At 41.2% G+C, this 14,642-nt stretch overlaps 1 protein-coding gene across 2 annotated transcripts in view; it reads left to right on the forward strand.

The window, feature by feature from the left end:
* The window catches only part of LOC115407652 (metabotropic glutamate receptor 4), a 148,735-nt gene that overhangs the window by 73,292 nt on the left and 60,801 nt on the right, over positions 1-14,642 (forward strand). For both annotated transcript variants that reach the window (XM_030118083.1, XM_030118082.1), the window contains exon 2: positions 7,028-7,244. In XM_030118083.1, coding sequence (XP_029973943.1) covers positions 7,028-7,244 — 217 coding nt within the window. The remainder of the gene's footprint in view (positions 1-7,027; positions 7,245-14,642) is intronic.

Raw genomic sequence — 14,642 nt, forward strand, 5'->3', positions numbered from 1 at the left:
TCTGCTGAGCTCTGGAAGGAAATGCAGACTTCAAAACAAATTGGGGAAAAAAAAACCCAAGATTTTATTCTCAATTTAGAACAACTTGCTGAAGCTGCTAAGCTTTTATGTGCTGCTTCTTTGTAAATACATCTTTATTATATTTTAATATTGAGTATGTTTAACTCATATTTCTTTAGTAAACCAAATGTTGTCTTTTATTTTTAAGATGAAATATTTTTATTAAGTCTGAATATTTTACATTTTGTACTACAATATTATGGATTCTAACATTTCTCAATAATTATAGCATTGCTCATCACATTTTCAGCCAGTAATAAAGCACATAAACACATTGTTTTCCACAATGCTCGAGTTTTTCTTTATCAAAAAAAAAAAAAGTCCTAGTCTTAAACAGTCCGTGAATACAATTTTAGCATGAAAAGAGATTCCCAGAGCTCAGCAGGCCTGCTGTGCACAGTCATACATCCTGAGCTCTGACTGGATGATCTGTGTTTAGGGAAGGTTTAGCTAAAAGTCAGTCACCGTCTTTGAACAACTGGTGGCTTCAACGAAATGCGACGTGCTAAAAATGTAACCACAACCACCAGCTCGTCTCTGGATTTATAATCAGTCGTGTGAAGCTGTCAGCGAGGCTGCCTCACTGATTGGTTCAGGAAAAAAAAAACAAAAAACTTTTTTTCTGTTTTCAAAGATTAAAGATACACGGCTAACCTTTTTCCGAGGAAGTATTTACTGAAACATTTCCAAAGCCTAACCAAAGCTTTTGATTTCCCTTCCCCAGCAAACAGCGCAGATGTATAATATTTCTGTACAGTTCTAATGAGCATCATTACTTCTGCATTGATGCAGTGCCAAATGAGCTCATTGAATTTTTAAAAAGGCACAGTTATTTAAAGCAAGTGATTTGAACATTAAATCTGCATCAAATATCTGCTTGAGACTCACATCACAGCAATTAAGCATACTTCCCAAGCCCATTAGAAATTAAATGGATAGTGCTAGGACAGGGGAGGAGGTGCAGATTAATGGAGTTCTATCAAGGAGGGGGTGGCAAATGGATCGCTGTTTTCTATATGAAGAGAAGGGCTCATATTAGAGGATAGGAAACTCAGCTTGAACAGGTGCTAACTGTCCATAGCATCACTTGCAACTCAGTCACTTTTGTTTAACGGACTGAGGTCTTTAAAACTGAATCTGGACGGGAACACAGTCAGCCGCGCCGCATCGGGTTGTTCAGCGCAGATTTCATACGTCAAAGCCCTGCCAAAGATACGGCGTGCAGCTTATTTATTTTTCTCGCAATCCCTGTTTCTTTTGATTCTCTTGAGTTAGATCAAACGGGGCCTTTTGTTAAGGAATTTAATTTTGTGAGTCAGTGTGGAGAAGCACAGTGTTCAGGACCATCGCGGTAGTCCAGCGAGCAGCAAATCTCGCCAAGACAAACATGATAAGCTCTGCCTGTCCCGCTTCTTGACAGAATGCTGAAATTGTGTGATTGTTACGGCAGAGAAAATCCCTCAGGTGAAAAAATACAACACAGCTCCCACTTTATTGGCACTAGACACATCACGGCTGCACCCATTAATAGAGGACAGGGGCAAACTCAAAAACACAAAGAGAATAAGTGATTTTGAATTAGAGGCAAACATTAGTTTACTTATTGACTCGCTGCACCATCTTGTAAGACATAACAGAACTAAAAAATAGTTACTTTGTCAACTTAAGTAGTTGACTAAGTAACCTAAGTAGCTCTGCTACATCATGATGATTATATTCAGGTGAATTAACTTCACCAATAAACCTTTAAAACGCATGTCACAAGACAGTTTCCATTGTATATTGAGTGGTGATTCATGTGACTAGTGGGCTATGCATTTAAATTTCAGCCCCTCACACTAATCAGGACTATCAACACTGTTTCATAGTGTTTAATCTATTCACAAGGTGCTGCTCAACTGTCAGAGCTACGGTGGCGTCAGACAGCAGTTTATCTTCGTGCTACAGAACATGAAGAGACGGCAACTTTGAAACAGCGCTGCTGGAAACAAAGAGTTTTAGGAGGTGTTGTGAGCTAATGCAGTTTTTCTGAATATTTATGAAGGTAGCATGTTGACAGTCAAGGTACGTCTTCAGCAATGTCACTTTTCTTCACTGAGTTGCAGTAGTGACTCACTTTCACCTTATTTTAAGCTGTTTCCAAAGTCTCCAGCACTCATCAAATTTGCTGTTTCCACTTGTGTTTTAATCTGTTGATTCTTCTATTGTTAGACTCCAAGCAAGAGATTTGGTTTGATTGGAAAGCATTCTAACAGATCCCCTGTGACTATCTCATGGTGTCCCACATGGAAGCCTACTGGGTCCTACACTATTCTGTATTTATGGCAATGACATTGCTCTTGGTGCAGGTGACTGTCATGTAATGTATATCTATATGCTGACGACACCGTTACTGACATATCTAGTCCATCCATAAATGCTGCGCAGTCTTTATGACAGACCAGCTTCATGAGCGTTCACATTTCCAGTCACCATTGAAAAACAAATAAAACTAAATGCAGGGTTTTTAACCATAAAATATGCCACATGCAGAGCGTTACCTCAAAATGTTCACTCTGAGATTGGGTACGCTGAAAGCTACAAGTATCTCAGTATCTTGACAGCAAACTTCTATTTGAAACCCACATAGACGTACTGTTCACTTAAGGTCAAATCCCATATTGCTTTTCTTTACCAAAACAAATCCTCTACACATTCTCCCAAACAACTCCTGGTTAAAATGACAGTTCTCTCCATCTTAGACTATGATGATGCAATCTACAGATCTGCCTCAAGAACTCTCCTTCAGCACTGGATGTTATTTGCCACGCTGCTCTCCACTTCATGACTGGAGCTCCATTCAGCGCTCGCCACCGCTGCCTGTGTTCCCTGATAAACTGGCTCTCTTTTCATGCGTGCAGACAAATTCACTAGTTTCATTTCGGTTGGAAAAACTCTATTTCTTCAGTGTCTTCTCAATATTAAAAACACAAACCACAGTCTACCTTCTAGCAGATACATCAGTTTTGTCACACCCAAAGCCCGTTTCTTCTTTGGTCGCTCTTCATTTCACTTTTATTCTGAAAAATTACCAGAAAAATCTTCAACAGACCTTAAAACTTTCTTCATTCATTCCGCTTTCTTTTTTCACAAATACTATGTAGATGAGTGAACTAGTCTTAATTAAAATCGTCTATCGGATAAACAAGTATATGCACCAGCAGGAACTCTCAGGACACTGCGTTTTATCCATGTATCAGAAGAAATCACTGAAGGGAGAGTTTAAAGGATGGACGGACGTAGGAGGGAGGTGCTGGAGGCAGTTAATTCACAGGATATCACTTTCTGTGTAATTCCAAGGGACATGCTGCTTCTACAGAACCAACACATATAGCGGCGTCTGTTTCCACACAGAACTGGAAGAGATGAATTGCAGACGGCTCTAATGCTCATTCTCACTGCGTGCCACAAGAAAGAAAATAATCTAAAATGAGACATCATTAACACCTTGCAAACACCTTTGAACAACACTTCACTCTCAACCTGCTGGATCCCACCCCACGAGCGGTGTGAGGAGGGTAAAAAAAATAATAATAAGCAGTTTGCACTTTTATTGGTTCCAGAAGGGAAACAAACAGAGGAGAGAAGTTCCGTCTGCGTCAAAGCAAGTTAGTGTGAACAAACTCGGCGCGTTAGCCTGCTGCTCTTATGGCAACAAAGTCAGCTGAATAGTTCGTCTGTGCAGGGCGGAGACTCAACATGTGCCGCGCAGACCTTACTGAGGTCGCAGAGAAGCGGCGCACGAGCGACACGCGTGTGCTCCGAACATCAGGGTCGTTTGGCGTTTACGGCTTGTGAAGCGGTAAGATTTGTACAAGCAATCCTTCAACGCAAGACAAGTGACACAGAAACGTGTGGAAAAGGCACAGCGTGATGGCCTGGGAGAAGTAATTCCCAGGAGGCTGACATGCAACGCACACACACACATACACACACACACACACTGACCAGTCCATCACACACACATTTCCTTTTTCTGCCTCGTCTCTGATTTGAAAGGAAATCGACTTAACAAGGCTGCATCTGACTGGCTTGTTAGCTGCATCACAAACCCTTTTCCATTTAGAGAGAAAAACAAATGTTCATGCACGCATGACACAGGCGCAAAGCAGCTCGAAGAACTGCGAGGACGCGTTTCAGCCACGGAAAATATTTACGGATGTGTCAAACACCACCGGATCATCATCGACAGGCATCAATCACTTAAACAGGCTGAGAGAAAACAGGTCAGGTTATAGAAGAATGTCTGTAAACAGCATTAAAAAAAAAAAAAAAAAAAATCTGATATGTTGGTTGAATTATAAAGATTTTGTCTACAGGTAGGTCTGACTAATGTTATATTATCACCTAATTTAAATTGTGAATCATCTGTATATTTTAGATTTTTTTTTCTACAGATAAATTGAAATATCTGAAGTGTTTTTCTGTTATTTTACTATGCAATTTACACAAATAAACTGTCTCAAACTATGACAATCTAATAAGATTTTGATGTTTTTTTGTTTTTTTTTTTTCTAATTTTGAGCCCAAGTCCACAGTTGTTGACTCTGTTTAAAAAACATTCCAATTATAGAGTCGATACAAGCCTGCGCCTGCTGCCTGCGCTCCCGTCCTCCCTCCACTCCGAGGGTCCTTGTGCCAAAAATAAAAGTCAGTGTGGAGTTACATGAGTCATAAGGAAGCGCAGGGGCTGTAGGTCACGGGCACAGCTGCACTCCTGACACGGGCGGCGGCAGGACGGGCGCAGCGCCGCAGCCGACCACATCAAAGTCCCCCGCAGTGTGAAGCAGCAGAGACAAAAGCAGACGGCCTCAGTGCTGCAGCAGGCAGCCTGCAGGTGCAGCAGGAAGCACAGGTGAGGCAGGGAAACACAGCGGTCACGAGGACTGGAAGCAGGAAGATTCAGCTTATCTGTTTGGGTGGTATAGGTAGAAAAAAGTTCTATTATATCTCCTCTAGAATCACAGGAAATTTCATTCAGGCGTCAGATGAGGGCTCAAACTCAAAAGCAATATTTGATATTTTTTGATCAACACAAAGAAATTAGACAAAATTGATTCAGTTGATACAGTGAGACTAAAAAAAATGTCCCCGAGCAGCTTTTTGTCACAGATTTGTCAACATTTAGTTCTTTTGTTTGGTATTACTGACGGTGCTTTGTGTTTTAACGATGACTTGATAGATGACTTCGTAAAAATGAGAATCTGCCTAAGGACAAGTTTTCACACGCTTAGATGCAGGAAATGCTTTTCTGACATAAAGCAACGCTGGATCTGATTTTACACTGAATTTAATACAGGAAAGACAAAAAGAAAAAAAAGAAAAAACCTGTGTCTATATTTTAAGTTAAATCATGTAAGACATTATTGAAGGCCATAAAACCTGGTCAGTTAGCTTCTAAACTGTGCAGCACAGAAACCATAGAAAATCACAGAAAGCTGTAAATCTGAAATAACTTGAGCAAGCAGAAAAACGGGACAAAGAGCTTCCTGCTCCACGCTGCGGTAATGTTTCTGTATTGAAGCTAAGAACAAATAGAATTTACTGGAACAATGCAAAGAAAAAGCGGTCACACCAGCAAAAGCTGTCATTTTGCACGCAATATGTTCGTTCCTTTAAGCTTCATGCTGTCCACCATTTAAGTGTCAGCCTGCAGTAATCCAAAATAGCTTTCAATATACGGTCTGACGCTGAATTCCCTTTATTCTCTGGTGTTGTGTAAAACTGTTCATCTCATTTTATTCACAGTGAGCAGGTCTTCACTCGTACATGTTAAATGTTTTGTTATTGCTGAATAATTGCATATATTAGTCATTTATGCATAAAAAAATAACACCAATGAAGATAACTTGTCGCACTGAGATTATAAGTTTTTGAGAAAGTGAGGCGTTTGAAAAAAAATTATGGATGTCTGCATTTTATTTCTAAAATCTATGTAAAATATGAAGAGTTTTGTCAAATTTGACACTATGGAGCAACATAAATGTAATAACAACTACTAATTTTACATTAAAGGCCATTTTAAATGTAAATACCAAAGCTGTTGTTGACACAAGAACTTGCCAATAATGTTTTACAAAAGCAAATAAAAAGATGTATGTAACCTTAATGCATGAATGGAATGACTGCTTATGATCAGCAACCTGCACAAAAAGTCCCATCTAGAAATACAATCCTCTTCATATATTATTGAATGATTGAAAACAGCTATAACATTTTCAAATGATTTTAAAAACCAATTCAATACGGCAATTTTACTGATTATTACATTAACTTAAATAACTATTGGTGAATAGCATAACAGAACATACATTTTAAAATATTATTGTCAAGATATTACATCTGCTTCATTAAATTTAAAACACAGTAAATTATTAAGTTATCGATGTTGCTGAGTGCTACATATACATTCATATTTTATTATAGTATTTCATCACTTCCCCATATGCGTGCTCTACCTCAGCGGCTGTGACATGCGATCCTCGTCATTTTATCCTCCTGGTGGAGCATCAGCTCTTGATCAAAAGTGTGGAAGACATGGGATCAGATTGTAGTTGCATTAAGCAGGGTGTGTGGTGCGAACGCCAGTCAAGTCTATGGTTCAAATTGCACTGAGTAGCTGTGGCAACGGTAATGAGCAAGCAACCCAACGGACACGTTCAGACACATGTATGGACAGAGACATTTATTTTCCCACATACTATCTTCATCAATAAAATCTATATTTTATTTTGCTTTGATAGCATTCTCACGGTATGATCAGAGTTGCTGCAGTTGCATGTTTTTGTGTGTAATACACATAATGCAGACCGTCGGATGGTACAGTCCAGAAGACCTCCTGTCTCTAAACTGGCTGGACTTCATTGCAACATATCATCGGTCACTTCCCATGACGGAATCTTTTTCTCTCTTTCTCAATGTTTCACAGATCCCTCAGGTGAGCTACGCCTCCACGGCTCCGGAGCTGAGCGATAACACCCGGTACGACTTCTTCTCGCGCGTGGTGCCGCCGGACACCTACCAGGCGCAGGCCATGGTGGACATCGTCAAGGCCATGCGCTGGAACTACGTGTCCACCGTCGCCTCAGAGGGAAACTACGGGGAGAGCGGCGTCGACGCATTCATTCAAAAGTCCAGAGAGGATGGTGAGTCCTTTGAACATTTCCACAAGAGGGATGATTTAAACTGATTCAAAAAATAAAAACTGTATTAGTTTAGTTTTCGGTTTTATTATCAATATCCATACAACCATCCAGAACGTGCACACCGCCTCTAGCCTGTCTCTCAAAAGAGGGAAGCACATTAAAGCTGGCTTATTTAAATGTAATCATGTCCACGGGCCAGTCTTACATTTAGAGAAGCATAATTTCGTACAAATTTAATTTCGGTAAAAATTGGAAACTTCAGTTGTGAAAATGTCCCTCGTCGTTCACAGGAATGTTCAACTATCTAGCGGACAAGGTCACTGCAGAAGAGGTGTTCTTGTTTGAGCTACGACTGGTACTTGAAGTCCTCTTTGTGAAAGGAAAGACGTTTCATTGTGCTATTGTTGCTGCTGCACATTGCTGAACGACTCGAAAGTATTCATGAAACATCCAAGGCTGCAAATGGCGCCCATTTTCTCTACCAGTGACTCACCAGATGCTTCAGCCAATAATTGTTAACTGCATATAAAGCATTCCTTCCAAGGCCATCTCGGCTATTGCTAAGATTTGCCAACATTCCCAAACCCAAAGATGCAGCTTTTTTTTTTTTTTGTCCAGCAGATTTTTACCTTTTTTGGGGGGGGTGATGATGAACAACATAGATAACAAGCAGACAAGCAGTTTTCTCTGGAGCAGACTGCAGCTGAGCTCAGCGAACACAGGTCAACTTTCAGAGTAACACACAAACCACACTATCTCCACAACCGAACAAGTACAGTATGTCTTTTGGGCTGAAGAATACATTAAAAAAAAAAAAAAAAAAAAGCAAACACAGGCACGGGGAGAACATACAAATCACATTCACTAAGCTTATAAGTGAGTAATTAATGTTATCAAACCAGGAGCCTCTGTCTGTGAGGCTGCAGAGCTCACCACTGCACAGCACTCAGTGTACTAAATGTAAACTGACTGTACAAGTTGTGAATGACTGATGTCTGTGTTCCTATGGCAAAGTCGTCTAGTTAGAATATCTAAAGATACAATTTATTGATGCGACACAGAAAAGCATCACATTCCTGAACAAACAGCTGCTCTACAGAATGTGGTGCAGCTTTTAAACAGCGACGGGACAAATGTGGTCATTTTAAATGTCCCAGAGACTTTCTGAATGAGAAAAATACATCAAAACACAAGAAAAAAATTGTCTTATTCAGTTTATTCAGCGACCGAATTTAAGTAAGCAAACAGCGATGATGAGGGGTGTCTGTGTGTGTGTGTGTGTGTGTGTGTGTGTGTGTGTGTGTGTAGTAGAAGTAGTGACAAAAGGGAGTAATATTTTTAGACGCTGAGCAGCAGTGACTCTGTAAACGTGCAGCTGCACGGCGAGCCTCCAGCCTCGCAGGGAGGTACGATTGTCGGGTGTCGGGAATGTTTTCAGTTTAGTGCAGGAGGCTGGCGGCACACTCTCGCACTGACCTCTGACCTTTTCCATGTCAGAGAGTAATCATCGCCAGCATACCCGGCACTCTCGGTGCCACCGAGTCCCCATTAGCTCAGAGCTGCTGCCGATCATCAGTCATCCCAGAAAGCCACCAGCAGCAGATTACTTCTGCACAGCTCGTCCGGCTGTTGTCTCCACCGACGCAGTCCACACCAAGAAAACTCTGTGGGGCTTTTAAAGCATGATTTAAAGTTTATTCATCTTATTTATTTAATTGCAAACTTTTAAAAGTCCTGTGTTTAATGCAAATTAATCCCAAAGTTATACATTTGAATTTATGTCTTGAGCCTTTAAAATCCATTGGTTCCTTAAAATCCTTAAATCTTCCAAAAAAACCAGACATAAAATGGAAGAAATCTCTTGGTGCCCAACTGTAGAAATGACCTGCACGCCCATACATTAAGGGTAGAATTACCCTTTGAATGGGTGGGAAATTATTTTTTCCTCTTTTACAAGAAAAAGTCCGAATGTGAGGTTTGACTCGGTCTGAAATGTTCCTGGAACGAATGTTTTCTGTCCGCTGGAATGTCTGACGGCACCTCTGCTTCACTCCCATCCGCACGCTGCAAAGCTTTTCATTACATCAAGCCATCAAGCACCGACTTAGCCATGAATACTTAAAACCTTGAGAAGTGATACTTTCCGAGGGATTTTCCTGCATGTGGCGATATCTGGTTCCAGCCCAGTGTGATTCCTGAGGGATCGTCTCCATTAGGAGGATTTTCCAGGCTGAAGTGACCTCAGCGGTCGGCTGGTCAGACTGATAAGCACAAGTCTCTGTGATGCTTGTTGGTCAGGGACGTCTCTGGGTTTTGACCTTGAGGAACACTTGTTTCTCAGAGAAGTTGGTGTCTTTTAAGTATTGGCGATAGGTTCTTCTTCTTTTCTTTTTTTTTTGCACCCATCTGGCTCCATCCAGTCGTCCCAAGAACTCTGGACAGTGAGGAGTTACGACAGCACATTTCCAGAGAAGCTATAACTAGCTTTTATCTCATAAATGTTGGTTAAAGTGGTTCAGGAAGTTTCTTTTTTGAGGGAGACTTATTACCCCACAAACTAAATTGTAGTGCAATCATAAGAGATTTTAGGGATTCAGTGGAGCAGTGTGCAAAAGACAAACAACACTCCAGGTTCACCTATAGAGTGTTTTCAAATGAAAACAGAACATTTGCATTTTGGGAGCCTGTTTGCATCACAACGGTCCTGAAAACGCAACTTTTTAAAAATGGTTCCGGAAGTGAAACCTTTTTAGCACACTTGATGCTTAAATTCATGTTGAAATAGAATTAAAGTGATGTGTTTTATTAGGTTTGCGTCAATCACTGAGGGCCTGATTTTTTTAAGATCGCAGTATAAACAGTGCTCAAGCAATTGGATTGCACTTTAAGTTTGTGTGCGTTTTGCAGGCGATCAACTAACAATAACAACTTCAACAACATCACATAAACATACGTAGGTAATTTAGTGAGAGCTTTGCATGCTTTGTATGGGAATGATCTGCTCGAAACTGTACTGCTTCCAGGTACGTTTCGTTGCAAAACAGCAAAAACATCCTAACTTGGCAACAAACAAAAAAATAAAGAAAAAAAAAAGATCTGAAAGGCAGAATAGGTACAATACAGAACACATGTGAAAACAAAGTCCACAAATAAAACATCTATCGATCGATCTATCCATCTACCTTTAGTACTTCATATTTGTGCTGCTTTTTAGATGAGAAAACGTCATTAATCTATCAGGAGAATGTTAGATTTTTTTTCCCACCCAGCAATGAAGCTGTGATAAACCAGCGACCCATTCAGGGAAATGACTTCGTTGTCTCATGCTAAAGTCAGCAATGGGATGTTTGACTTCCTCCTGCTGCCTCAAACATCAGTGAGACTCAGAAGATGTCAAGTCAGTGACAAACTACAGGGAAGTCACGCGTCTCGCCTTGAAAGCCTCAGTACAGAAGGTCAAACATCTGTTGCTGGAGACATTTGTTGCGGGACCTAAAAGCCGTCTGCACACGACTGTATTCGCTCAGGAAAGTCGGGGGAGGCCAAGCTTTGAGTTTTTGACTTCATTTGAACCGTTTCCCTCAAATTTTACTGTCACTCGATTCAAACAGCTGACGTTAAAAGACGGCACGCCTGACAGGAACTGTCAGCCACACAAACACGATCAGTGCTTAGAGACGGCGCCGCGCTCCTTCCGCTGCCTTTCAGACGTAAACAAGAGCGCAGACGGAATTTCTGTCAACTCATCCCGACTTTATCTCTTTAGGTCCCACGACTGGAGCGAAACTTTCACTTGTGCGCTCGGCCCACGCTGGAGCGCCGTTTGATTCCGCGTGTCCTTTACTCCGGTTCAGGCTTTGATTGATTAGACCAGAGGGACTGGGAGGACAGGCCGGCAGGCGGCTCTGTCAGAATCAAAGCCGCAGGTATTTGGCGGCTAAATGGGTTTTGCGCTTGTATGCTCGCATGATTTAGAAGGGGAAAAAAAAAAGGCAGATCAGAAGTGGCCAAATGTTCTGTCTCATTAACCAGCCAAAGGTCACGGCGAGCAGCCGTCGCAGCCTCCTGGTGTCACAGCGTCCCGTCACCGCGCTGCTCTGTGTGGAGAAAAAAGCTGATTCTACCTCCAGATGACTTAAAAAGGTTGAAAATGTCCTCAGTCTCCTGCCATTACAAGCCAAAACGAGACATTTGTATTATTTTACTGCTTTGCTGAAGGCAATGCGGTCATCGAGTTTCAAAATTTAGAAAAAAGTGTTGCTTAATGTGGTAATTTGCGTTATTTTGTTACATGACACGGTTGAATTCACACATACATATCATGATCAATAATCAATTATGTCAAGAATGAAGAATATTTATTTGAGAATTCAAAACAACCTTTTTCAACTGGAACAACAGTGCTGTCATGAACACATTTTATTTAAATTCATTTAGCTGTTAACAGTCCCGGTTGGGGGGAAAAAAATGTTTTCCAATTGTTTTAACATTAATTTGAGACATGAAAACAGCAAACGCCCCAAAACTCTAAAGTATTTTAGCAAAGCTTTTCGTTGTGACTAATCATGGACATCATTATCAGGTTAATTACTACGGTAGCAATACAGTCATCGTGTTACTAAAAAGAATACTATTTTGAATATTATTATCTTTTCTATAATTAATTTCATATAAATATTCATATATAATGTTTTGATTACATTTCTAACAAAATGGTGATCTGTAAAGCAAAGGTTCAAAAAGAGAAACGTAATCAAATCTCCAACAGTGTCCTGAGCAAACCCTCTTCCCCAACACACACACACACACACACACACACACACACACACACACACACACACACACACACACACACTGTCACACCTCCTCCTCCAGGATTCACGGTGGGAATCATTCTGCGTCGCACGAGGACAAGACGGGTTGAAGCAAAGATCTGCTTCTCTTGAAGCAAACAAACCTCTTCTGCTCGTTTCTTTTCCCCGGTCGTGGTTTCCTCGCCGCCGTTTGACCATAAAGGCCTGACTGACGCCGTCTCTGTGTGGCATTTATCTGGGCTCTAATCTGAGCTGCTGCAAGCTTTCGATTTCTGAGGCAGATGATTTGAATGAACTTATCCTTGGCAGCAGAGGTGAGTCTTGGCCTTCCTTTCCTTGTGAGCCAGTTTTCTTGTAGGGTTTGATGGTTTTTAGAACTGCACTTGGACACACAGTCAAAGCTTCTGCAATTTTCTGGACTGTGTGACCTTAACTGATGGTTCCAATCCCGTTGAGAGGGCAGGAAATTCCATGAATGAACCCTGATACGGCCCGGCTGTGGAGCAAAAAAACCATCCAGGTGACAAACTTCATGAAGCTCACTGAGAGAAGGCAAAGCAACAAAGCAAAGGGTGGCTACTTTGACAAATCTGAAATATAAAACTTCTATCAATGAAGCACTTTAAATCGCATTCACCAGTCTGAAAGGAGAGACATAAATGAAGCCGGATTGATTAAACTTGTGAAATTTATGCCGCCCACAGCGAGGCTTCCGCTGCCCACGCTCAACTGCGCGTCTTCATTTTGAGGATTTGTGCTCTATTTATTCGAACGGACATCTCGGTAGAGTCGCCCCCACTGAGCGTGCTCAGACCGCGGCGTTGACCCTCAGACCATATGCTGGCGGAGTCCTATTGTAAACATGGTGCAGCTGGTGGTGAGATTCAGTCACATCTCTGGTGAGTTCAGAGCAAATTTCAGCCTCATAATTGGATATTATGACATTTTTAATTTTGGCCCTCACAGCGCTCGGCAGTGTGGCATTTGTGTTTAGGACTAGCTGGAGAGGAGACGTGGAATTTTCAACGGATCCACAAAAACAAGACTGAATATTTTCCAGCCATCAAAACGTGCAATTTCATTGTTCCTCTGGTTGGATTCTGTTAAAAGAGAACAGGAAGAAATAAATTTATTCTATTTGGGGGGGGGGGGGGGGGGGGGGGGGGGGTGGTGTAAGATGTTGAATGTGTTGACAGACTTGTAATGTGTGTGTACTGAGGGGGCTGACGGGTGTTGTCGGTGTCGGAGTGTTGTGTTCGATGTTAGATAACACAACGTCTCGCTGACATGGAGGATCTGATATCATTTGATCCCGGCGCGCCGGGCTCTCAAGCGGAAAGTGAATTAAACTGGAAGCTCGCACAGCATTTGATCAGACCGGCTGGACTGGAATATCGGCACCATGGAGCGGAAACGCTTTGACACCGGGGCGTCGGTATCAGGGAGGATGTTACACGTAACCTTTACCGCCTCTCGGAGAACAAGTGTGAGCTTCCAGTGAGAAACAATTAGGGCAACTGTGAAGGAGAGGCATGTTTCATCCAATGCCCTTTTTTCAAGTTTTGATTTGAGTTGCTTGTAAAACATGTTTTTAAATAACTGAGCAAACAAACCAGTGTTTTCCAACCAGTTACGGTCACTGGTCAGTAGGGTTACAGTAATAATCAGAGCATATTGAAGGCTGTGTGGGTTAATTTATTAAGTTCAGCTCAGTAAATGGGAAAAAAACAACTTTTCGAAAATGTGCCAACTCTGACTTCTCTGCTTTGGTGAATGTGGTGTTATACAGCACCAACTAGTGGCCCTACAGAAGAACAACGTCATTTTCAGCGTTTCAGTGTAAACAGACATCATTTTCAAATTAAAATGAAAAGGTGAAAAGCATGCATGTCCACTTGAAAGATTTTAACAGGCCTAAAGCTGCAACACGCTGTTTAACGGCGTGTTTCTGACAAAAAATAAAAAAAACTTCCTGTAGATCTCATTAGGGGCATTCTCTTGTCTTTTTCCCAGTAATAAAACACTTTAAATTGACAAATGTGCTCTGCTGTCACTAGTGACAGTTCTCCTGTAAATTCAGTCTTTAACTGCACCGAATCAGAGGACAGAAATCCTCTAATGCATCAATATTTGCCTCCTTGAATTGAAGTCACGGTTGTCATTGCTTCTGTCAAAGCTTTAACAGGATTTTTATCTTTATCTGTAATCCTCCTCTTGTCTTAAAATGTGCATGCCAAACAGTGTGCTAAAAAAGTATTTTGTGAAACAGGAAACAGAAACTAGGAATGTTTTCATTTCAATGAGTTTGTGGATCCTAATAATTTAAACCAGTGACCTGAATAATGATTTATGGTAAATAGCTGAGCATCAACAAACTTATTTGAATCCATCCTCTGACAACTCTGACTTGTACTAGTATTTGTGCCATCTGAAGTTGGACATGTTGATGGGACAAGAGGAAACGTCACTAGTGAGATTTTTATATCTGTCATGAAAATCTCTAAATTTTACAACAGTCTGTCCAGTAAATCAAAAAATTTAAGCCAGCTCATTTTGGTAATAAAGGTCGTAAAAAATATTTGAT

Source organism: Salarias fasciatus, chromosome 20, assembly GCF_902148845.1.
Source record: "Salarias fasciatus chromosome 20, fSalaFa1.1, whole genome shotgun sequence".
Lineage (NCBI taxonomy): Eukaryota > Metazoa > Chordata > Actinopteri > Blenniiformes > Blenniidae > Salarias > Salarias fasciatus.